The following is a 23,008-nucleotide window of genomic DNA, read 5'->3' on the forward strand; positions in this document are numbered from 1 at the left end:
TGGATGAATATCTGATGCCGTCATTTACAGTCACACACGACTGTCAACCACACAGCGCCACAATGGCCCACATACAACTCCACATAAGAGATTTCTCACAGTAATGGCTGCCAGGTGTGATGACAAGCAGGCGTCGGTGACGAGACGCGACATCGGCGGGGGATATGAAGAAATGTCTCGACACCGCAGTCGACAAAGAGAACACAAAGAGCCGAGGCTAATTACAGCCGCTGTCAACAGGCTTCATTAGAGATGCAGCACAGCTAATGGAGGGCTGCTCCCTCTGCCTCCACACAACACTGCTGCTGCTCTGCACATTATTTATAGACCAGCAACACACACACACACACACACACACACACACATTAGGATGGAGAGGAAATGACAGATTGTTTTGGCCAGAAGAGGAGTTGGTTCCTGAGCTGATTTTTTTTTAATAAAATGTCCCCACTGATATGTAGTTTACATTTCAGCTGTTTAAAAGAACCTGGGTTTTATATTCCATGATTTTGGAAATGACTGATAGAGACAAAAATCATGGAATCAGAGCAGAATTGATCAAGAACAGAAATCGTCCACTTTAATGGACGTCCACTAAAGTTCTTGTTTATGTCTCTGACAGACTCAGATTGTTCTTCTCAGTGTCTGACAACATGATGACAGGATTCCTACAGAGACAGAGCTTTTTATTAAAGAGGAAGATCCAGAAACATCTCTATATATCTCTACCAGACTCCACTGACAAAAACAGGGATTTAACCAGGAGCTGCTGGAATACCACTGCCTCCATCTGTTAGTGTGTTTCAGTGGTGGAACCACACAATAACACACTGACTGATCAGGTTTGATACCAGAGTCTTCCCTTAGATTGCATCTGCGATCATCCTCTATATGATTCATACAAGACTGTAGTCAATGCTGACGTAATATATGAAAGTGTCTTGAGAGGAGAAGCTAAGACATCAGATAACGTGGTGAACATGTGGAGGAGGATTTAGAAGGTTGTTAATGTTAAGCCTGAACTCACATGACAGATCAGACTCAAAGTAAAGTTAGTGTTATGTTAACTTAGCTTTTTCAGTGGTCCTGTTGTTGTTGTCCATTTATTTACAATATTTAAATATAAAACATTGAGATAAAATTAAATGCGTTGAATCGTCGAACCATGACCACTGATCTCAACAGACGACAGAAGACGATGATACATGTGGATTTTTGTACCAGTGAGTTTCGTCCCACACACGAGCAGCTTCTCAGGAAACAGTTGTGTTAATCTGACCTCATGATATTCTGAGTGTCTGGAGAGCAGAGAGAGGACAGGGAGCTGGAAGTAATTACTGGCCTGAAGAATCAGCATCCACGGCTTTCTTCCTTTTTGTATTTGATGTTGCTTTAAACACAAGAACAACAGAAGCTCAGGAAGAGAGAGAGAGAGAGAGAGACAGAGAGGATTTGAAGGAAAACAGGTGCTGAGTTTTATCCTTTTATCCTGGCCTGGGTTTATTACTGTGTAACAGGCTGATTATTCCAAATTACACACTGTTGATCCTCCACATTAAACCTCTGACAGGTGAGGTGAAAAACACTGATCATCTGGTTACGGTCCAGAGTTCTGCTGGGAAACCTCGGCTCCTTCTTACTTTGACTCGTACCATCCACCTAAACACTGTTGTAGGCCAAGTACACCCCCCCATGGCAACAGCAGGACAACAAACCCACCACTCCACAAAAACTGCTCAGAAATGTCTTGAAGAACACGACAAAGAGCCCAAAGTGTTGACCTGGTCTCTTGATCTGATCCGGATCTGTGGGACCAGTGTAGGTCCCCCTTGTGATTCCAAAACAGCTGGCTGCAGGGTGGGGCCTCCATGGATCTGGTTTGTTCTGGATCATCCCTCAGATCCCGGGTCAGATTGGGATCTGGAACTTTTGGAGACGGGGTCAACACCCTGGGCTCAGAACTGCACCGTGGACCAACAGAAGATGGTGGCCTGGTCAGAGTTGTTCTGGTGGCATGAGGGGGGAACCTACACAACATTACACAGGTGGTTATAATGTTGTGGCTGATGGGTTTAAACCAACAGCCAAACAAAGGCAAACAGTGTGAGCTGGTGAGTGTGGCGAGTGCAGCTGCTGCCAGCTGCTGAGTACAAATGGTGACATGAAGAGCGAGAGGCCCAGAGAGAGAGGACAGGCTGCTGTCGACACAGTAAACCTAACAGAGACATTAATACTGCAGCCAACATCCACTTCTGCTCAGGCCGCTGTGTGATTACGTGCGTTCCCTGTTCAGGAGCGGGGTATAAATAGAAAAGCGCTGCCCCAAATTGTGAAATTGGTTTCCCTCTTCTGTCAGAGCCCCGAGGAAACAGAAAGAGGCGAGTGAAATCTTTCAGCCTGCTGCTGAGACGTGTGGACAAACAGCAGCAGTGGGGATGTCGCAGTTAGCACTCGGACGAGACGCTCCTGTCTGTAATTTAATAATGCAAACTAATGTGCCACATTCTGTTCATTACTGCTGACAGCAGCCTGGAAAACACAAGGCTGAGGGATGAATATGTTAATGAGCACATAGTGTTGGAACTGATGGTGTTTTAATCAATGTCACAAGGTTAAACTGAAGAAACGATGAAACTCACTGCGTTAATGTTTTGAAACTGATTTGCTGTTGTCATAAAAGTGATGGCAGGAGTAATTACAAAGACAGTCTCATAATAAAATAATGTCATTTCAGATGAATGTAATCATTATCATGAGCTGGAGGAAGTACAGAGAAACAGCCTGAACAAGGACAGAAATGGAGAAATATATTAAATACTAAATATGAGTAGATTGTTTCTGATCATCTCCACACAGATGTGGATGTGTTGTACTGAACCTGTGAACTAAAAGAAAGACAGAGGTGGACTGAACACTGTGTTAGTATGTTTCTCTAAACAGACGTCTATTTGGTAGAAAGTGATGCACTGGACTGAGGAGCAAGTCGTTTCTATTTTGGTGTGGAATCTGGGATTTAAACTCCTCTTCCTAACATGCTTCCAGTGTAGGTGATGGGGGACAAAAGCCACAATCCTTGTCCTGTGAGAAATATTTCAGACCTCACCTGCAGACGAAGCCTCAGCAGTCTGAGAGACGGGATCTTCCTGACGGTGTTTCCAGGTGGAGCTGTGGTGGTTTTCTACTGAAAGACTGAAACTTTGGAAGACGTCCTCTCGATTTGTCAGAGTCAGACTGCTGCAGTCTCACGAGCTTTAGAACAGTTACACTGAAGGATTTGTCCCTCATTATTTATAGTTAGGGATGGAGATCATCACATTCAGCCATTGTAAAACAAGCAACAGCAACAAACTGAGAAACAAAGTGAGAATGAGGATGTGATCTGCTCTGACCTTATTGATACTTTGCAGGTTTTGAGAGATTTGGAACCAGGTCCCTTCAGAAATGAACAGGGAAGAGATTTTCTTGATGGACAGTTGGTCTTGTACAACGTCCACATTGCTGCTGACGCCTCCCCATCCTCCCCTCACTCGTGAACAAGACCCCGAGGTACTTAAACTCCTTCAGGATTAGGATTAGATGGATGGAGGAGCAGAAATCAAACATCTAGGCTGTTTCTATAGCAACGACTTTAGACAAAACAGCTTGCAAAGACAACGAGCGAGTGTGAGCCAAACCTCTACGCCATCACCACCATTCAGAAGGTAGTTCCTGACCTGACCCACAGGAGCTGTGAGGGTTAAGAACCTGATGAAGGCCATAAGGTTGTTCTGGTCGGTTGACTGCTGCTGAGCAGTTTGTCCAGTCTTGCGAAGGTGCGTTCAGTCACAAATTCCCTGTGACGCCACTAATTAACACATGCACATTCTGTGATCTTGAGCCTCAGTGCACCCCGTAGTTTGGGAAATCAGGAAGTGACGCAGCAGGAACGTTATTGATGGCGATCAGAAACAAACCACAAAGAAGAAGTCTGTAGAACGGCAAGTGATTTGTGCATTTGCATCAACTTACACCACCAGGAACAAATCTCTCTGCACCCACTCTTTTAACTTTGTACACAAAAACAGATTCAGTCTCAGCACATTGTAAGGACAGTGCAGAGGGAGGGACGTCAGGCAGCAGCACAGCCACAGTCACTCCTCTGTGGGATTTCTTCTTCTTGTGCTGGAAGAGAAAAATGTTCAGTCTGTAGGTTTAAGCTCTGCCCTAGATTTTCATTTAGATATCTCACACACACACACACACACACACACACTGTGTTGGTCCGTCACCAGCAGATGTGTGTGTTACGCCTATGTTGCATCAGAAGCTGCAGCTCCGCGGTCGTCTTAGACATCACCCTGTGAGCAGAGTTAAGGTGGAATTACTGAGATGTTTGATTTTGAGAATCTTTATTTAAATAAGAAACAAAAACTGGAAGTGAAATACAAAATCACATAATCATTTTTTGATTTTAAACGGACAACTCTGTGGTCTTTAGAAACACGAGAAATGAGGAGTGTGTAGCATCTCCTCCTCTTCATCCCTCCGTTGCTTCTCTCCCGTTTTCGTTCAGAGGGAAATAACTAAAACTAAAAAAGACACAGTCAGAACCTTTTGTCATTTAAATACAGTGTGTAGCTTCCGGCGGCTTCAGTCTGCGGCCTTCAGTCAACAGTGTCTTCGTACAGTTTAATGAAATAAATTAAGGATGAATGAGTGTTCCTTCACAAAACACAAGTATTCTGTCTCTTCCTCTGTGTCCGTCGTCCTCTTCTTCTTCAGTGTTCATGCCTGTGATCTCTGCAGGAACACTGAGCAGTGACCACAGGCCTGCAGAGTTTTCACACCTCGGACGCTCGGATTGTTTCAGACCCTGGAGCGACCTCTCTCCGTCCAAATCTATCTGCCGGTGACTGAGCTGCTGATGCTGCTGATAAATGAAATGAGGTTTGGTGTGAAATGTGTTAAATGCCTTTAAGGATCAACTTTGGTTTTTTAACTCTCTTCCTGTCGATTCACACCGACGACAAGACGACAGAGGACCAACAACTGATTCAGGTTGAAGCAAAGAGACTCGCAACTAACACGGCAACAGAGCGAGTGTTTTCAGGTCAGGTGTCAGGTCCTGTTGTCCGTCCCTTTATCTCACCTCCACCCAGCACCATCAGTGACCTGTGCTGTGGGGTTTCCAGTGTCTGCTTCAGGGAACATCATCATCGTCCGACACGCCGCCGTGTATCAGTGAAAGGAGAACGCACACACACACACACACACACACACAGACACACACACACACAGGTGAGGTTAAAGGTGTCTGTTCATGTTGGTGCGTTCTCCCGGTGTGTGTGTGCGTTCTCCCTGTGTCACGCCGAGCCGAGGCTGTTGAAGCCGCAGAACTTCCACCGTTTCTCCAGCGTGGCGCCGACGCCGCTCAGCTCCTGTCTGAACATGGAGGGCAGACGGACCATGAGGCGCTCCAGCTCCCCCGCCGACACCTGAGAGAAGACAACAACACACATCAGACCGCGAAGAGACGAACAGAGAGAAAGGCTTCAACGTGACCTTTGAGATTTACTGAAACATCCTACAGTCGTAGTTTCCTGTTTTTATCAGGAGGAGCTGCAGGCCTGATCTCATAATTATGATAATTAATAATAATTATTGTTATTATGAGTAAAGGTGGATGGCAGAGATATGATGGTGTTACCTCAGTGAACTGATGTCAGTTCCACTGACTTATAATCCATCAATATGATGCATGAAGCCTCTCGATTATCTTCAGTAACATAATCAGAGAATAAGTATTTTTCCAGCCACAAACTCAAAGAATCTAAACAACCACTGGATGCTTTGTGATGAAATGTGGCTGAGATGTTAACATTCCTGTGATGTGTGTTGTTGTGTGACATATTAAGACACAAACACACTCACAGATGGAGGCAGTGGTATTCCAGCAGCTCCTGTGTTCTGCTCAGTTAAATCCCTGTTTTTGTCAATGGAGTCTGGTAGTGAAATATATGGCGATGTTTGTGGTTAAACTAAAAGGACCTGACTCTTTAATCTTAGTCTGTCAGTGGCAAAAACAAGAACTTTAGTGGATGGACTTTAGTGGATGATTGCCCACTTGATAACAGAAAAGTAAGGCCCAGGTTCAAAAATAGCAGACGTACTTTTAATGTCACTGAACATTTTGTGTTGGGAAGCAGAAAGCTGTGTGACCTACTTTACCTTAGAGTCCAATCTCTGTATGTACGACCACAGGTACTCGAGGTTGGCCCCAAATGGATGAACATGGAGGAAGGTCGATATGATGCCTGCAGAGAAGAGGAGAGGTCATCAAGACGTGACAGATGCTGAAGCGATGGATCAGTTCAAACAGAACAAACAGACTGAGACTGAGAAAAGACAAGAGGTAAAAACAAACTTTGAATTCTGGAGATTTTCCATCAGTATTCACGAGTGCTTTCAGACCACAGGCTCATCAGGCTAATGAAGCCAACAGAGAGAGAAAGAGAGCTGACACAGAGGTGAGATCCAGTGGACTGGGTATTAAGACGTAAAGGTTCAGGCTCCAGCAGAGCAGCCAATCTGCATCCTCATGAAGTGCACAGTAAACAAAGGGCAGGGCGGCTCCATAAAAACTGCTGCCGGAGCAGAAACCACTCGAGTTGATTACGTCTGAGAGGTCCTGTGAAGGAAGGCAGCCATGCAGAGGGAGTGAGGCAGGGGGGAGAGGGGTTGTTGGAAGAGTGGCGTCCCCTGGAGGAACCAGCACAGCCAATATTTATTTCCTTGATTTATGTGGTGAAACGCTCGCAATTACAGACAGGCCTGATCCAATTCCCTGCACCAGGCCTGCTGACGTGGAACAGTGCCACCAGAGGAGAACTGCAGGGTGTGTGTGTGTGTGTGTGTGTGTGTGTGAACTCTACTTAAAGTGGAAGTTTAATTTCCAACCTGCACTAAAAAACCCTGACTGTATGGAAGGGAACAGGCTCCGAGTTTTCAACAGTCTGATGAGGCAATGATCCACTACACAAGTACTATCATCAAAATGTACTTGAAGTATTAAAAGTAAAAGTACACACTCTGCAGTGACTGACATGAATGAATATTCAGCAACATGTTCCTGCTGGAGCTGGTTTTAACTGCATCAGACCCACTTTGATAGTTTAGTCCACTGGAGAAACAGTGAGGACTTGAACCTGGAGCGTCTCATGTTCCTGTGAGAAACCATCAGGTCTTGGTTTATGATTCTCGTACGAGCCTTGTTTTCTGCTGTGTTTCACAAACCAGACACAGAACAGAGGAAACTCTTGTTGTTTGTTTGACTCTATCATCTCACCAGCTGTAGACTGTGGGTATAAACCTGCCACTGGGCGCCTCGTTCACCTCCCTCCCGCTTCCTTCCTGTTACTGTTTTCAAAATCCCTTTTGCCACCAACGACATCAGCCTTTAACTGTTATCCTTGGTCATTTCACGCTCCCTCTGCTGACACTGTTTTGCAGCATCCTGGGTGTAGCCCAAGACGACTGTGACTGGTTTAAAGAAAATAAGACAGCAGAATGATAATGTGTAAAACCAAATGATCTCTCTGTGTGAGACTATCATCATCAAATAATCATTTAAGCTCTGTGAATCACTGTGGTCGACGTGTTGTTTCTAAAAGAGTCGACTTCTCTGAGATGCTTAGTTTAGTGTTTTACAGATTGTGGAAAATCTGAATAAAATAAGTATCCTCCCTCCCTCCTCTCCCATCTCCCTATATCTCACATGGAAATAGCAAATTACACTCTTTCATGCATCAGTTTCTGCCAACATGAACACGCATGCTGTAGATTCACGTCTGTCAGCCTCATTTGATTGTGTGTGAAAATAGGCCACATGTGCCTTTTAAAGATGTTTGTCTGTGGTGAAGAATCTCGCTGCAGCAGCTGCAGATTAGAGGCAGCAGGAGGAAGACAGAGAGCCCAGCCTCCTCTCTCCTTCATATGTGGATTTTCTGGGCCTCACTAAGAGAGATAAATGTGCTGCTGTTCCTCTCGCTCTCCTCTGCTCCGGACAAAGCAGCAGCTTCAGTACAAATACACATCACTCCAGTGCTTTCCTCAGTGCTGCTGCACGTCCTGAATAACATGAGGATTTATACGACAGAGAGAAACAAAAGCAGCTGAAAATGAATTCAGTCCAGCTGCTGTGTCGGCCCTGCACACAGGACTCAGTCTCCTCTGTGGTAGAAGGTCTTAGTCTGCTCGGCTGGTTCTGGCTGAAAGCCCTCTGAACCCCCGGACACCACAGAGTGTGAACATGACGACAGCGGTCTGAGCTGAAATGAGTTAAGTGCTGCTCTGCATTTATAATGCGGGGTTGTTCTGACGACAAACACCCTGACAGACCACTGCCGAGCTCTGAACTCACTGTGAAATCAATCCAACCATGTCCCAGGTCTGGAATGACCGTCAAAGGTTTCATGATCCAGGGGAGTGTATAATCCATGTGGAGCTGTGGAATGAAGAAGCAGCAGAGGCTGGAAACAAAAACGTGCACTCACACGTTCACCTCCGTTCACACAGCAGCCAGACCACATCAGTCCTAAGACTGAGGGAGAGCCAGGGAGAACAGGGGAGAACAGAGACCTGTACCGAGTCGCTCAGTGACGACCTGTTCTCCACACTACAACACAGTGGACTGGTCAGTTATTACCCTGTGTTTCAGGTAACATCCAGACTGCCCCATCTCACACCTGACGCAGGTGTCTCTGCTAATTTCAGATCAGAGCCCACGTTGTTTAAACACTGGCTGCTCGTGGTCGTCCATCCATGTTCGTCCTGTCATCCTGGGTCAGGTTGCAGAGTATTGCAGACATCCCTCTCCCCCAGCAACATTTCCCAGTTCCTCCTGGATGATCCCAGGCCAGATGGGATATGTGATGCCTCCAGCGAGATCTGGGTCTACCCCGGGAACATGTTCCCGGGCGATCCTGATCAGATACCTGAACCACCTCAACAGAGGTCGACTGCTTGTATCCGTGATCTCGTTCTTTTGGTCACTACAAAGCTCATGACCACAGCTGAGGGTTGGAGCGTAGATCGACTGATAAACCCAGAGGCTCAGCTCCCTCTTCACCACAGTCAGCCTGGCTCTTGATCCATCCTGTCCTCATTCATGAACAAACATCTCCTCAAACCACATGGGTGTGTTGGTCTTAAAATGTGACTGTTGACACATTCCCATCATGCCCAGCACCACCTGTTCCCCACAGTCCTGTACGTACCAGCCTCCACAGTCATTTACCAGATTGTCCAATGTATCATCCAGTCGCAGTGCTTCAGCCCTCACTCCTGTTTTTTGTAATAAAACTTTGTGATAAAATTATATGACGATGTTTTGAGATTAGCTCAGAGATTTACATCGTAAAGAAGAAGCACAATAACCAACTCTTTGTTTAATTCAGTGATATTCAATATAACAGTTGTATTTACCCAGAAGCAGCGCCTCTTTTTCTGATACGACCGCTCCTCTCACGATGACCTCAGCCCTCCTCTCTCTGCTGTGATACAGTGAAGGAACACACCCGTTGATCCCCTGTGAAAACACATGGGCCGAAAATAAAGTCAAACCTGAACCCAACAACAGACTCACAGCACAGTCTGTTATTTTAGGTTTATTTAGTTACTTTTCAATTTCAGATTTTTATATCAAAAATCATATGATGAGCTTTAAAAAAACATTGTTTATGATGGGCTACGTTTAAAAAAAAGAAACTGATCAAAGATGTAAAATGATCCTGTGTTTAACAAAGAACAGCAAAGCTCAGAGTGCTGCTCTTATTGGATTTTGAACGCAGGACTTTTACTTGTATTGGAGTATTTTTACACAGTTGTATTGGCATTCTAACTGAAGTATCTGATTACTTCTTCCTCCACTGATCCATAGAAACATACAGTCTGTCCTGTACACTCAAGAATACTGTGAAGGACAAACAAGCACTTAAATCTGCAGTACACACTGTACACACACACACACACATGTGGAAGCAAAACATCATCATTTAATAAAAAGCATCATCTGCTGCACTCACAACAGTTTCCAGGGTTTTTACAGTAACACTGCAGATACAGGCCAGTGGAGCATGTTTCATACATCCATGCCCTCAATCAGTTTCCAGTTCAGCAGCTGTGGAGTTAAAAGTTTATCTCCATGATGTGTATGTGTGTATATGTATATATATATGTGTGTATATGTGTGTGTGTGTGTGTGTGTGTGTGTGTGTGTGTGTGTGCACTTCACTGACTTTCAGTAAAGTGCCATGAGAGAAGGAGGAAACGTATGTGAAACCATCACTGTGACCAGAATAACAGACCTGAACTCTCTCTGCTCTCGTTTCCGGTCACTGAAACACTCACTGACCCAGACTCAGTGTTTGTACTTTATTTCAGTTGTTTGAGGTTTGTCTGTTTGTGTGTTAGAGCTACAGAACCTCCTAGAAATATTTTTCATACACTACAAATATACAACAGCAAATGGGTTTTGAGACAGACACAGTCGTCCATGTGGAGAGAAATTAGTCTGAAATCTGCACTTCATGACCTACAAAGAATTAAAAGTGTGTTTGATGATTTCTGACTAATTAATGGTGTTAATTAATCCAGTCCACAGAATAAACAGAAGTATTTATGTTGCTTTTGAATAGCTTCCTACACTCACGTCACATTATTTAATCAATACCATGAAGAGACGTTTGAATGAACCTATCCTCATTTCAACTAAAGCATGATTAATGGTGTTTATGGTTCTGTGTTTGCTGAGGGATCGTGGTCCTGACTGAACATAACCAGTTAAGCAGAAGGTTTTTGTCTATATATCATTACCAGACTGCCTCCATCTGTCTTTTACTGATGTAAAGGATCCTGAATACTTCAAATACCTTGTTGTATTCAATCATCCATCCAAATCCCACTGATATTCATTCATTATTCATCATACAGAACAAAGAAAAGCATCAAATCTTCACTGTTGAGAAGCAGGAACCAGGGAATGTTTGACACTTAGCTTGAAAAGTAACCACAACAGTTAATACTCGATTATCAAAACAGCTGCTGAATCATTTTCTGATCATCAACTAATGGTTTCAGCCCTGGTCACTGTTTTTACCTTTTCATGTAGCTCTCCATTGGTTCCCTCCACAGCCTCCCCAGCACTGCTGAGCAGCAGCTACAGAGTCAGAGAGAGAACAGGACATTTGATCAGAAATTCATCTGCAACAGAGGAACGTTTGTTTTTTTTGCTGGTGTTTTATAGATGACTGTGTTGGAGAAGAGTGAACACAGTCTCAGTGTCTGTCCATTACATCTGTACACTGGAGAGACACTGATCCGATAAATGATTAAAGACAACATCCAAAACACGCATGATGGAAGCAAACGACAAACGCATTTGATTGTGAGGAGACAGACTGAGGGCTGAGGATGAACCGGACCACAAGCCGACTCAGCTGGGTGGCTGTCTTCACACGCTGAGTCTGGATCCTGCAGCTCCACTCGCCTCTTCTCCATCTGAAGAAGAGTCTTTTTGACGCTTTCTCGTGGACTGTGGCTGACTCACTTTCTATGGATATAGAAGCTGAACTAGAATTACCCCCTCCCTTGTGACTGTTTGCCTCCACCATCCAGTCCAGTTGCAGTTAATTGGTGTGAAGTTATGGCTAAAAATGTGTTTTGTGAGGTCAGTGACCTTTGACCTTTGATCACCAAAATCAAATGAGTTCGTCCTTGAGTCCAAAGGAACATTTGCCTTCGCTCTGTTTTCACTATTGTCACCATGACAACGAAGGTCCAGTACGACTGCCATCAGTGGGTCGTATCCTTTGGGTCCTGTGGGTTGCAGGGTGGATCCTCCATGGATCTGGATGGAGGATCAGACTGGATCTGGGGAGTTTGGAGGCCAGGTCAACACCTTGGGCTGGGGGGAGGCCCCTGTCCCCATGGGGGGGTGCTTGATCTACGACAGTGTTTAGGTGGTGGTACGAGTCAAAGTAACATCCAGATGAATGAAGGAGCCGAGGTTTCCCAGCAGAACACTGGACTGTGACGATGCCAACAAACAGCTGCTGCAGATCTACACAGCCAGTTATCCAGCAGCAGAGTCTGACAACCTTCTTCTCATTACAGCAGAAATAAAAATCACTCAGTGACAGAGTGAGCTCTCTCACCTTCAACCAGCTGTTTCCACTCAACAGTTTCTGGGTAAAAAGTCGACCACATTTCTAAAGTCTGGATCTCTGAGCAAACCAGATTTAACAGTCTCATTTCTACTGGAAAGACAAACTCTCCCACTCACAATTTAAGACCTGGATGTGAAAACTATGAACATAATTAGAACAGAAACTTGCACAGAGTTGATTCCACCATGCATACTAAGGATTACTAAAATCCTTGAACATTTTTCATCCATTGTGTTTTTGATTTGTGCAGTTTGAGGCACAAAAACAACTTCTCCTGCTGATTTTCTCATTAACTCTGTCATGCTGGTTTGTCCTGTCTCTACACAGGTCTATACATGAGACAACACTGAAATGAGAGAGACTTGTTTATTTCTGCCTGTGTGTGCACCACCTGTAAATCTGAGCTGTTAATCCACTAAATAAAACATATGTCTCCACCTACAGCAGACAGGTGTATTGATGGATGCATTATGTCAAACCAAAATAAAAAATCAAGCTTAATGTTTTATTCAAACCTCACCTGTGTTTTCTCCTATAACTGAGCCGTGGTTTGTACAAGCATTTTGAAAGAGTCGACAGACACAGATTGGGGGAAAATTGACATAATTTTCTATAATTCAAAGAGCAAAAATAAAAAAATATGTGGATTTACCAAGGACAAAGAGGAGTAAACATTTCTCATGGATGCAGACATTCACTGCTTCTACCTCTGTGTGTTCAGACTGAAGCCAGTCCTGTATTAAAACAGCGCGGGGGTGCTGCTTTTAAGTGTAACTCCATCCCCAGCTCTGAGCTCTGGGCTATGCTAATGATTCTAGCCATGCTAACTAGCTGCTAGCCACAATGCAGGCTGTGCTCACTCTTGCAGCTCAGAGATTAGTTTTAAAAATTTCCCCACCCAAGTGTCTCAACCCATGGATGAGACGCCACAGATCTATTTTATCAGTGTGAACAGCGGCTAGCAGGTGAGGTTGACTCCTTTACTGGAGCTGAGAATGGAGTCCATCACCTTTGTTAGTGGGTTTATCTGTGTTAAACTCTCCTAGAGGCCTTAACATTATTTTAAAGTTCATGACATAAATACATCCCTGACTCTGTCAGCACTGGCATTCCAAAGGTCAGGATGAACAGTAGATGGTGTGTTGAGTCCGTCAAGGCAGATGGCCGCCCACCCTGAAACTGGTTCTGCTCGAGGTTTCTGCCTCTTAAAGGAAGTTTTTCCTTGTTGCCTAGTGCTGCTCATGGTGGGAACTGTTGGGTCTCTCTCTGTAAATACCTGTTTTAAAGAGTACAGTCTAGACCTGCTCTATATGAAAAGTGCCTTGAGATGACTTGTGTTGTGATTTGGCGCTATATAAATAAAATTAAATAGAATTGAATTTTCAACCTAGAAATGCTGATTGCTGTGACACATGAGGAGTTTTTAAAGGCAGCTCTGACAGAGGTAACCAGTGGTGTAACACGTTTCCTCTACAGTGTGTGATGGGTAACTATCAACTGATTACAGTTCTGAAGTGAACTGCTCTTTACCCTCCAACAAACCTGGTCCACACAAATATTTACAAACCCAACACACACACACACACACACACACGTTGTGCAGCTATGTTGTTGTATGTGTTCTTAAGACACTGCATTGATTTGACTGCATTGATTTGCATCCATTGTCCTTAACCAGGACCTCAGAAATGACGTTTTGCTTCATTGCGATTCTGGTCCCCATGAGGACTACCAGTCCTGTCAAGGTTGGTGTTTATACTGGAAAAGGTCCCAGTGATCTAACACACTCACACACACACACACACACTCACACACGCACACACACACAGACAGTCCCATGACTCAGGTCAAACCACTCACCCCTCAGCAGGAGGACACAGAAAAACATCCTGGCCGAGCTGTTGCCATGGCAGCACTCGTGTCCTTTCAACCTCCTTCATCCCTTCATCATTTGGAACCTGTGTGTTTGTGCTCTTTTTTCATTATTAAGACCATGAAAGAGGCACAGCAGAGAGAGTGAATAACCTGCAGCACATCGTCATCTCTCAGATGGAACAACAGCTCCTGTCCTGCTGTGTGTGGCCTCCCTGATCTGGGTCTGTTAGGACCTTGACACCTCAAAGCACTAAGCCTGACAGACTGACATTGTGTCTCTATGTTGCACTTCAGCACACTGAAAAGTCTCTGGACTCCATTTTCCTGCCACCGTTCATCTTTGACACTTAACATCAAGGAATTCACCTTTCAGAGCCGAAGAATCAGAGCAGCAACAACCAATAATCTGATAATGGACCAACAACGCAGGACACAAGATATTCTCTCCCACATTATCTGGGAAAACTCAACTGGACAGAATCTGAGGGAGCAGCAGGAGGAAGGAGGAGGTTTGAAGAATTCAGAATTGCGTCTCTCCTCTTTACGGATGATGTGGTTCTGTTGAGTCCATCAGCCTGTGATCCTGCAGCTTGCACCGGGGAGGTTTGAAGTGTGAAGTGATCGGGATGAGAGCCAGTCGAACCCTCACCTCACCTATGGTCACGAGCTTTGCATGATGACTGAAAGAGGGAGTCTGGGTTCAGCCTTAGAGACGATGAGGAGCTGATGCCAAAAGGAGGAACATCTGATCCGGTTCCTCCTGAGTTCCTTCCTTTGTAGGTTTTTCTGGACAGACATGTCCACCTGCGAGGAGACCTCGTGGTGGACCATCTGGCCCCAGATGAGTGGTGTAAAACTGATGCATGGAAAACTAGATAGGTGATTTAATTAGATTAGAAAACCACAATAAAGTGATTGTTTGCTGAACCAGAACAGGTCAGCATGATGAGCAGAGCTGGACCTAACTGTGTTCTGGAGGACCTTCTGTACGTGACACACCTTGTCTCGCAGGCTGAGCACCTCCCCCTCCAGGTAGCGGTGCTCCTCTCTCGCCTGCTCCAGCTCCGCTTCTTTACTCGTCAGCTTCTCCTGCAGACTCAGGAGTTGCTGGAAGACAAACACAGACACACACATCTGTCTTTAAGACTGAATTCAAGCTTGACTTCATGTGACGTCATGACATTAACAGGCGTGTCTTTATGAACCAGAGGTTTCCAGCTGTGACGCAAAGACACTGTGAGGTGAAGGGGACAGGAGCATGTAGGTGTTAGTTAGTTAGCAACACATGGCTGCAGTGTAATCCAGTGGGCTACTGTCAGATCATTATTCTCTCCTACAGATTTAACAGGAGCTGCTGGAACACCACTGCCTCCATCTGTTAGTGTGTCTGTGTTACTGTGTGACTCTCAGTGGTGGAAGAAGTAATCAGATACTTTACTGCAGTAAAAGTACCACACAGTAACACAGACACACTAACAGATGGAGGCAGTGGTATTCCAGCAGCTCCTGTGATGTTGATGTGATCATCTGTTCAGTCTGTAAAGATGCAGTTGGGTCACTCAGTCGGTAAAATGATCTTTCATCATAACAGGATGCTTATCATTTGAATTAACTATCTGACATTTATGATACGTATATTATATCTATAATTTCCTCATAATATTGTAGTAAAGTGCAGTGAGAAAATATTTACCTCAGTAATAACAAAGTCAGTTTGTTTGTCGTCTGTTCTGAGGGAAGAAAAACAACAGCAGGTGACAAACGAGAAGCGACAGTAGCGTGACGTTCCCTCACACTGTTAGAAGTCAAGTAAGCAACACATTTACAACAAGCCAGCAGGGCACGCTGTGTGTGTGTGTGTGTGTGTGTGTGTGTGTGTGTGTGTGTTGTCTCTAATGTGCCTCGTTCCATCAGTGCTGTCACTTTAGATAGAGAAAGACAGGAAGTCGAGTCACATCGGGCTAACTCGTGGCAAACGAGCTCCGTGCTCTGACAAAGCTTTCTGTGCTGCTTTATGAAACCAGCAGAGTGAGGGATTATGGGAAGGCTCTGAGTCAGCAGAGAAAAACACTGCTGCTGCTGCTGTTGTTTTTGTTTTTGTTGTTGTTTATTTGCTAGGGGAAAGTAAAGTAAACTCAGCTCCCTGCTCATCAGAGGACATTATCTCCTGGAGACTTGGTCTAACTTCACTGAACCCTGACCCTGATCCCCACCCAAGAGTCTAACCAGAAACATCTCTATATATCTCTACCAGACTCCACTGACAAAAACAGGACTTTTACTGGGAGCTGCTGGAATCCCACTGCCTCCATCTGTTAGTGTGTCTGTGTTACTGTGTGGTACTTTTACTGCAGTAAAGTATCTGATTACTTCTTCCACCACTGAGAGTCACACAGTAACACAGACACACTAACAGATGGAGGCAGTGGTATTCCAGCAGCTCCTGGTTAAATCCCTGTTTTTGTCAGTGGAGTCTGGTAGTGATAACACATCTGAAACCAGACTCCAGAGAGTTTGATGTTGAGTCAGATCAGATCAGGGTTTGTTGGTGGACCTGCGGGGATCAGACCTGTGGACCTCAGTCAGCAGGAAGAGGAAGTGATGAAACGTTAGTTAACTCTGCTGCCATCAACCTGTACACCTGCTCTTACTGTGAGTGCTGCTGTGTGTTCCTCTGGTTTTTAACTGAGTGTTTCAGTCAAATCAAATCATTCAGGCATCTGAGAGTCAGTCCTGGAACCAAAAACACTCCCACTGGAGTTATTCATTCAGCCTCCTACACGGCCTCACAGCAGGAGGAGGCGTCAGTTAAACACAGCTCGATAACAAGCAGCATCAGAGACGTACCTGCTGCATGTTGAGCATGCTCTGCTGCAGCAGCTGGATCTGAGCCTCCGGACCGTGTGTGTGCGTCTGCGAGTGTGTGTGGTCGTCGTCGGGGCGACCGCCTCGGCTCTGCTCCTTCCTCAGCAGCTCCACCTCGCTCCTGTAGGAGTCCAGCTGCCAGCGCAGGGAGTCATTCTCCTCCCTCAGAGAGGCCTGGGTCTGATCACACACTCCTGCAGGAGGAGAGAGGAGAGGAGGAGGAGAGGAGGAGAGGAGGAGAGAGGAGGAGAGAGGAGGAGAGGAGGGAGAGGAGGAGAGAGGAGAGGAGGAGAGAGGAGGAGGAGAGGAGGAGGAGGAGAGAGGAGGAGAGAGGGAGGAGAGGAGGAGGATAGGAGGAGAGAGGAGAGAGGAGGAGAGGAGAGGAGGAGAGAGGAGGAGAGGAGAGAGGAGGGGAGGAGGAGGAGGAGAGAGGAGAGGAGGAGAGAGGAGGAGAGAGGAGAGGAGGAGAGGAGAGGAGGAGAGGAGGAGGAGAGAGGAGGAGAGGAGGAGAGAGGAGGAGAGGAGAGAGCAGGAGGAGAGGAGGAGAGAGGAGGAGAGAGGAGCAGGAGGAGGAGAGAGGAGGAGGAGAGAGGAGGAGAGAGGAGGAGAGGAGGAGAGAGGAGGAGAGGGAGGAGGAGGAGGAGAGGAGGAGCAGGAGGAGGAGAGAGGAGGAGAGGAGTCTCTGAAGCTCTGAGCGGCTCAGAAAGCTGCAGGTTAAATAAAGTTCACTAACACTGGTGCATCGTACCGTTTTCCTCCACACGCATCTTCTTACAGGGATTTTCATCCAGGTCGTCGTCGGACATCTCCATCTCCTCCTCTCGTCTGATGCCCATGATCTCCTCGCTGTGAGCGTTCCTCAGCTCCTGCAACATCACAACCAGCACACACACAGAGTGACGGCAGTCCTCAGCACCGCCACACACACACACTGCATCAGCAGGAACAACTACACAGTTCACTCCCATCAGCCCAAACCTTCCACCACCGACAGGTGAAGAACACTGATCGTCTGGTTACAGTCCAGTGTTGGGGTCCCGATCCTCCCACAGATGCTGGATCACTTTCTCGTGCTTTTATTTTGAAGGCACTAAAGAGGAAGTGATGGTGTTGGTAACTGTAGCTGCCAGTGACTGTTTATAAAGATGAAGGATCTGTTGCAGTGTATAATTATTTTCATTACTGACTCATCTACCCATCATTTCAACAATTAAAGCAGCTGTGTGAGTTTGAGTTAGAGTCTCAACCAAGAGGTCAGAACACGTCCTCTGGGCGGAGCTAATTCTTCAGGGCAGACTGGATGCTACAGCAGGTCACTATCGGAAAGTGATGAGATGGGTCGGGGTTAGCAGATTAGCATGCTAACCTCAGTGGAAGTGATAGAAACAGAAGTAAAACAACTCTGGAGACATGAAGTGTGACTCTGAACTCACAGGGGAGTAAACAGCTGTTGATGCTAACACTGGCTACAGAGCAATCGCAAAACAAATATCTCCTTTATTCAGAAATGTCCTTCACAGTTTCCAAAAGCTCCAGGTGACGTCTTTAAAATGTCTCCTTCTGTCAAATCAACAGTTCAGTGCCCAAAGATTTTCAGCTGACATTTTGGTTTAAAAAAACAAAACCAAAAAACCTTCAGTTGAATGAATGAGAGTCAGAACACGAGTTCATCTGTTGCCCACCTCCTCAGCCTGCTGCGTTATCTCTCTCAGGATAATCAGATCTCGTTACAGCTGCCATACTCATTATCTCTTCATCTGTCAGCTGATTTCACAGCACATCTCTGTCAGGATGAAGCCTCGCTCCACAGAGGAAAACACGCAGCGTGTTGGCAGAAAATAACAGTGCTGTTGCTATAGAGACATGAGGACATGTAGACTTACCAGGGATACTAAAGGAGGGGCTTTCACAGTGGGACTGCAGCATGCTACACATGTGGTGCTCTGCCTCTCACTGTCTCTTACCTCTTTCCACCAAAAATAATCTATGTGTCGACTCTGAGTCGCCTCAGATGAGTCATCGTTTATCACAGTGTGGTCACACACAATAAAATCCAATCAAGCAAACACATAAAGTGAAATCAATACACACTGTTTTCTGGATTTCCCTTCATGTTCTGTGCCAAAGGATAATTATATTAAGAAGTGAATAGTTTCTCACTGTGACACGACCTTTCCTCACCACATTAAAATCACATTATAACACTGACAACCAACTGACGAGGTGATCAACAGCACAGCTGAGGGCAAGTCATGTTTCACACCTTCTCCGTCTGATCTGAACCTTCAGACCTGTGAAAGGTTCCTCGGACCACAGTCTGGACCAAAGGACCACAGGTCTGAAGTTTGACCAAAAGAGGTGGTCTCAGTCTGGATCAAACTGGTCCATGGTTTGTTTGCAGTGTGAAAACACTTTGGGTGAAGCTCGTCACCCATTAAACAACAGAAGAAAAATAACTGGAGGAGACGTGAAAATGAGCTGTGATAGGTGTAAACAGGACAGTAAGACCGGATCGCCTGTTATCTAGTAGCAGGTGTAAACAGAGTGACAGTAGCTAAAACAAAACAATCATCAAATTCACTGCAGATTTTGATGAATGCTGTGAAATCAACAGGGGGAGACTCTGCTGGTACAGTCTAATGTGTGGAACAACACAAAGCAATACACTGCTTTGTTTAAATGTGGCACAGAAAAGTCACAGTGAAAGGAAACACACAGTGTGTAACAATGTGTGTGATGTTTCACTTCATCTCTTTGTTTGATTTGTTTTGATTTGGACATTTCAGGTTTCTAAATTTGGCCTCCACAGATCAACACTAACCTCCCCACAGAGCAACACAGGGCTCCATGTTTGAATCCACCATGCTGTCGGTGCATGTGCCACCCCCAGCCAAACCCCCAGCTCCCCGAGTGTTGACAAATCCTCCCTCCTTCATACACAACATCCTCATGTTCATACTTGTTATCTAGATTTGACTCTGGATGAATAATTGATCAGAAACTTAACCCTGGAAATCACTGTTGCCATAGCAGCGCCTCACACTTTGAGGAAGGCGTCAGATCTTTGGTTTTATGTCTGAGCCACGGGGAAAAGGAGAGAGTACCGATCAGAGGCCGACGTCTGTCTGTCTGTCTGTCTGTGAGGGTGAAGCTTCCAGAGGAACAACAACAAGGCCACTGAATACAACAGATGGTACAGGGCTGACTGTCAGCTCTGTCCTGGAGACTCAGAAATGACAGCAGAGAAGAAAGCAGCAGGTCGGAGTGGGAGGAGAGAACAGAAGAAGGTATACCAACCTCGCACTGCTTGCGCCATATGTCTATGTTCTTGCGCTGTGCTTTTGAGAAATGGTCCCATGCCTTTTGCCTGGTGGCGGCGGTGAAAACGGCGGTGATCTGCTCGACTTTGGGGTGAACAGGGAGGAGGAGGAGGAGGAGGAGGAGGAGGGAAGGAGGGAAGGAGGGTCAAGACAAAACAAGCCGTTTATGTAGCGTTGTAGCACTGACTGAGGCTCGTACAGCAGACAGAGGAGAGACCGTGGACATACACTGACCACAGGCTGGGTGACCCGACTTTCACATTAAAGGAACAGTTCACTCAGAAATGAAAGTCATCATTTGCTCAGGTCACACTCCATGAAGGTTCGTCCATAGGTTTGGCCCTATTGCAATCACACAACTATAATTACTGCCTTGTGCTTGTAAGCCTCTGCCAACCAGTCCAGCTGGAGTTAATAAGCGTATGAATCACAGTGACCTTTGACCACCAAAATCTATTAGTTCATGCTGACTCCAAGTGAACGTTTGGACCAAATTTGAAGAGATTCCTTCGAGGCGCTACTGAGAGATTGTGTTCAGGAGAACGGGACAGATGGACATCCTGAATACAAACTACAGGGTGGGTGAAGGTGAATACTGATCACAGGGTGTGGTGATCAAGCCAATCACATCACTGTTGTCATCGCTCTGAAACAGCCGAGCCAATCACAGTGAAGCTACAACAGCTCAACAGATGAAGGATGGATGGACTGAACCTTCAAACCTTTAGAGTCTGGACTCTGAGCAGATGATGACGGAGTGACTGTGGAGCGAAGACAGCCCCAGATATCTGAGTCAAACTCTTATCTGTTGGATAAATAAAGCAGACGTTATCATCATAAATCACTTTCAGAAATATTCAGTATAAACTTTGTGACTCTAACAAACAGTGGGTTAAAGAGGAAACAGATCGGAGCCTCAGGTCAACGTTAGTTAAAACACTGTAAGTAGCAAATGTGTAATATGTCGATAATAGAATTTGTTCTCAGTTGAAGTAACAAATGAAATAAAACAAAGAAAAATCCTGGTTTATTTCAACCTTCTCATACGTGTGGCTCATCCTGACTTCACACTGAACACCTCAGTTTTACAGACTCAAGAAGGCGGAGGCTCCCACAGTTCTCCACAGCGTCCAAGCTAACCTGGACCATTACACCAATTCATGGTGACCTACATCCAGGACAACCTGCCTCTGGACCAGATCACTCTGCGTATTCATCCACACATGCAGGTTTGTTTACAGGTGTGTTAAATGCAGTGAGCTGATCTCATCTGTGTGACTGAAATACAACAAATTAAATTGATTTTATCGACACTGTCGTCCTGGACACTGGACTGACATCTGGACTGATGCTCAGCTCTCTGTGCAGTCAGAGGAAACCGCTGAGCTCTCCTATCATCAGCAGCTCTCTAACCTGATGAGGATGTAAAGACAGAAGCTCTAACAGTGACTGGTAGAAATGTTAGACTCTCGTCCCTGGAGCCTCAGGAAACCAGATGTTTGTTGGTGTTTTGTGGTGACAGAGCTGTTGGAGCTAAACTGGACAGTTCCTACAGAAACAGACATGTCTGACTCCTACAGCTGATCTGTCTCCACCTCAGGTTAACACAGAGGACACAGGTGTAATCTCAATGAGGAGAACGAGAGCATGTTAAAAATACCAAGTGGAAACACAAAGGCACGATCGGATGGTTCATCGATGTGGAGAACTGATCTGGATACAGATCACATTTTAATACCAGGTGTATATGGTCCAGCTTCATGGTGTGATTCTCGTTATTCTTGCAGTTTGTTTTCTTGCAGGCACCGTGTCTCTCACAGCCTCCCACATGAGAACAAACTGTCTCAAAGCTTCTGCCTGTGTTTACTTTCTGTTCAACTCAGAGAGGCGTTTGAGTTTATTTGGGAAACTGTAGGAGGCTCACGCTGCTCCACTCCTGGTTCCTCTACAGCAGAAGTGAAGAGTGCACAGCCAGGTAGTGGACACACAGCAGGTTGAAACAGACCAGGATGCTCCTTTAAGGCCGGTAGATGCCGTCTGGAGTGTGTCATGTGATGAGCAGGTCTCTCTCCTGGCCAGTGCTCTGTACTTACATCACCTGCAGCTTCACTTCCTTCAGGACTGACAAAGGCAGCATTTACCCAGAATGCATAGCAACTTTTATATTCAGTACACATATACTTTTAGACTGAGACACGTTGAAGGTAGAAGTAGAAGTAATGTGAGAGTGGATGAGAATATAAGAGAAGCCAAACACTCAGGGTTGAAATGCTGCCTTTCAAAGCATCGCTCTGATATCTCATCTGTCGTCTCAAACTCAAACATCTCCAGCACTGACATCGTTTTAATTCACCAAACCTGAACAAACAGAAAGTAAATCCATCATGTCAAACAGCATCAGTCTGCTCACTGTGCTCAGGACTTTCTCTGATGGAGATCAACAGACACTAATGACCAGACCTGGACAGACAGCGACACAGTGTGTGGACAAACAGTTAAAGACTGAACAGAACCATACTTACCTGTCTGCAGACTGACACCACCTGTTCACTGGACTGACACCATATATCCTGGTTACTCTGAGTGAGGCAAGCCTGTAGCTCTGAGCTACGCCTCTTTCAGCTCTCATCAGGAATGCTAACGTACACACTGCAGTGATCGGGTGTTTGGACTCACATCCTAACATCAGATGATGGTTTTGAGAAACTTGGATCCACTAACAGGGATTCTCTGATAGAGACAGGC

The 23,008-nt window shown here is 45.6% G+C and overlaps 1 protein-coding gene across 1 annotated transcript in view; it reads right to left on the reverse strand.

The window, feature by feature from the left end:
* Nucleotides 1-4,371: 4,371 nt before the first annotated feature.
* Nucleotides 4,372-23,008, reverse strand: part of enox1 (ecto-NOX disulfide-thiol exchanger 1) — a 106,476-nt gene continuing 87,839 nt past the window's right edge. The window contains 8 exon segments of the mRNA XM_051074026.1: nt 4,372-5,474; nt 6,208-6,293; nt 9,463-9,565; nt 11,135-11,194; nt 15,078-15,185; nt 16,926-17,137; nt 17,692-17,809; nt 20,241-20,347. Coding sequence (XP_050929983.1) covers nt 5,343-5,474; nt 6,208-6,293; nt 9,463-9,565; nt 11,135-11,194; nt 15,078-15,185; nt 16,926-17,137; nt 17,692-17,809; nt 20,241-20,347 — 926 coding nt within the window. The 3' untranslated portion in view covers nt 4,372-5,342.

The sequence above is a fragment of the Lates calcarifer genome, linkage group LG1, assembly GCF_001640805.2.
Source record: "Lates calcarifer isolate ASB-BC8 linkage group LG1, TLL_Latcal_v3, whole genome shotgun sequence".
NCBI classification, from domain to species: domain Eukaryota; kingdom Metazoa; phylum Chordata; class Actinopteri; family Centropomidae; genus Lates; species Lates calcarifer.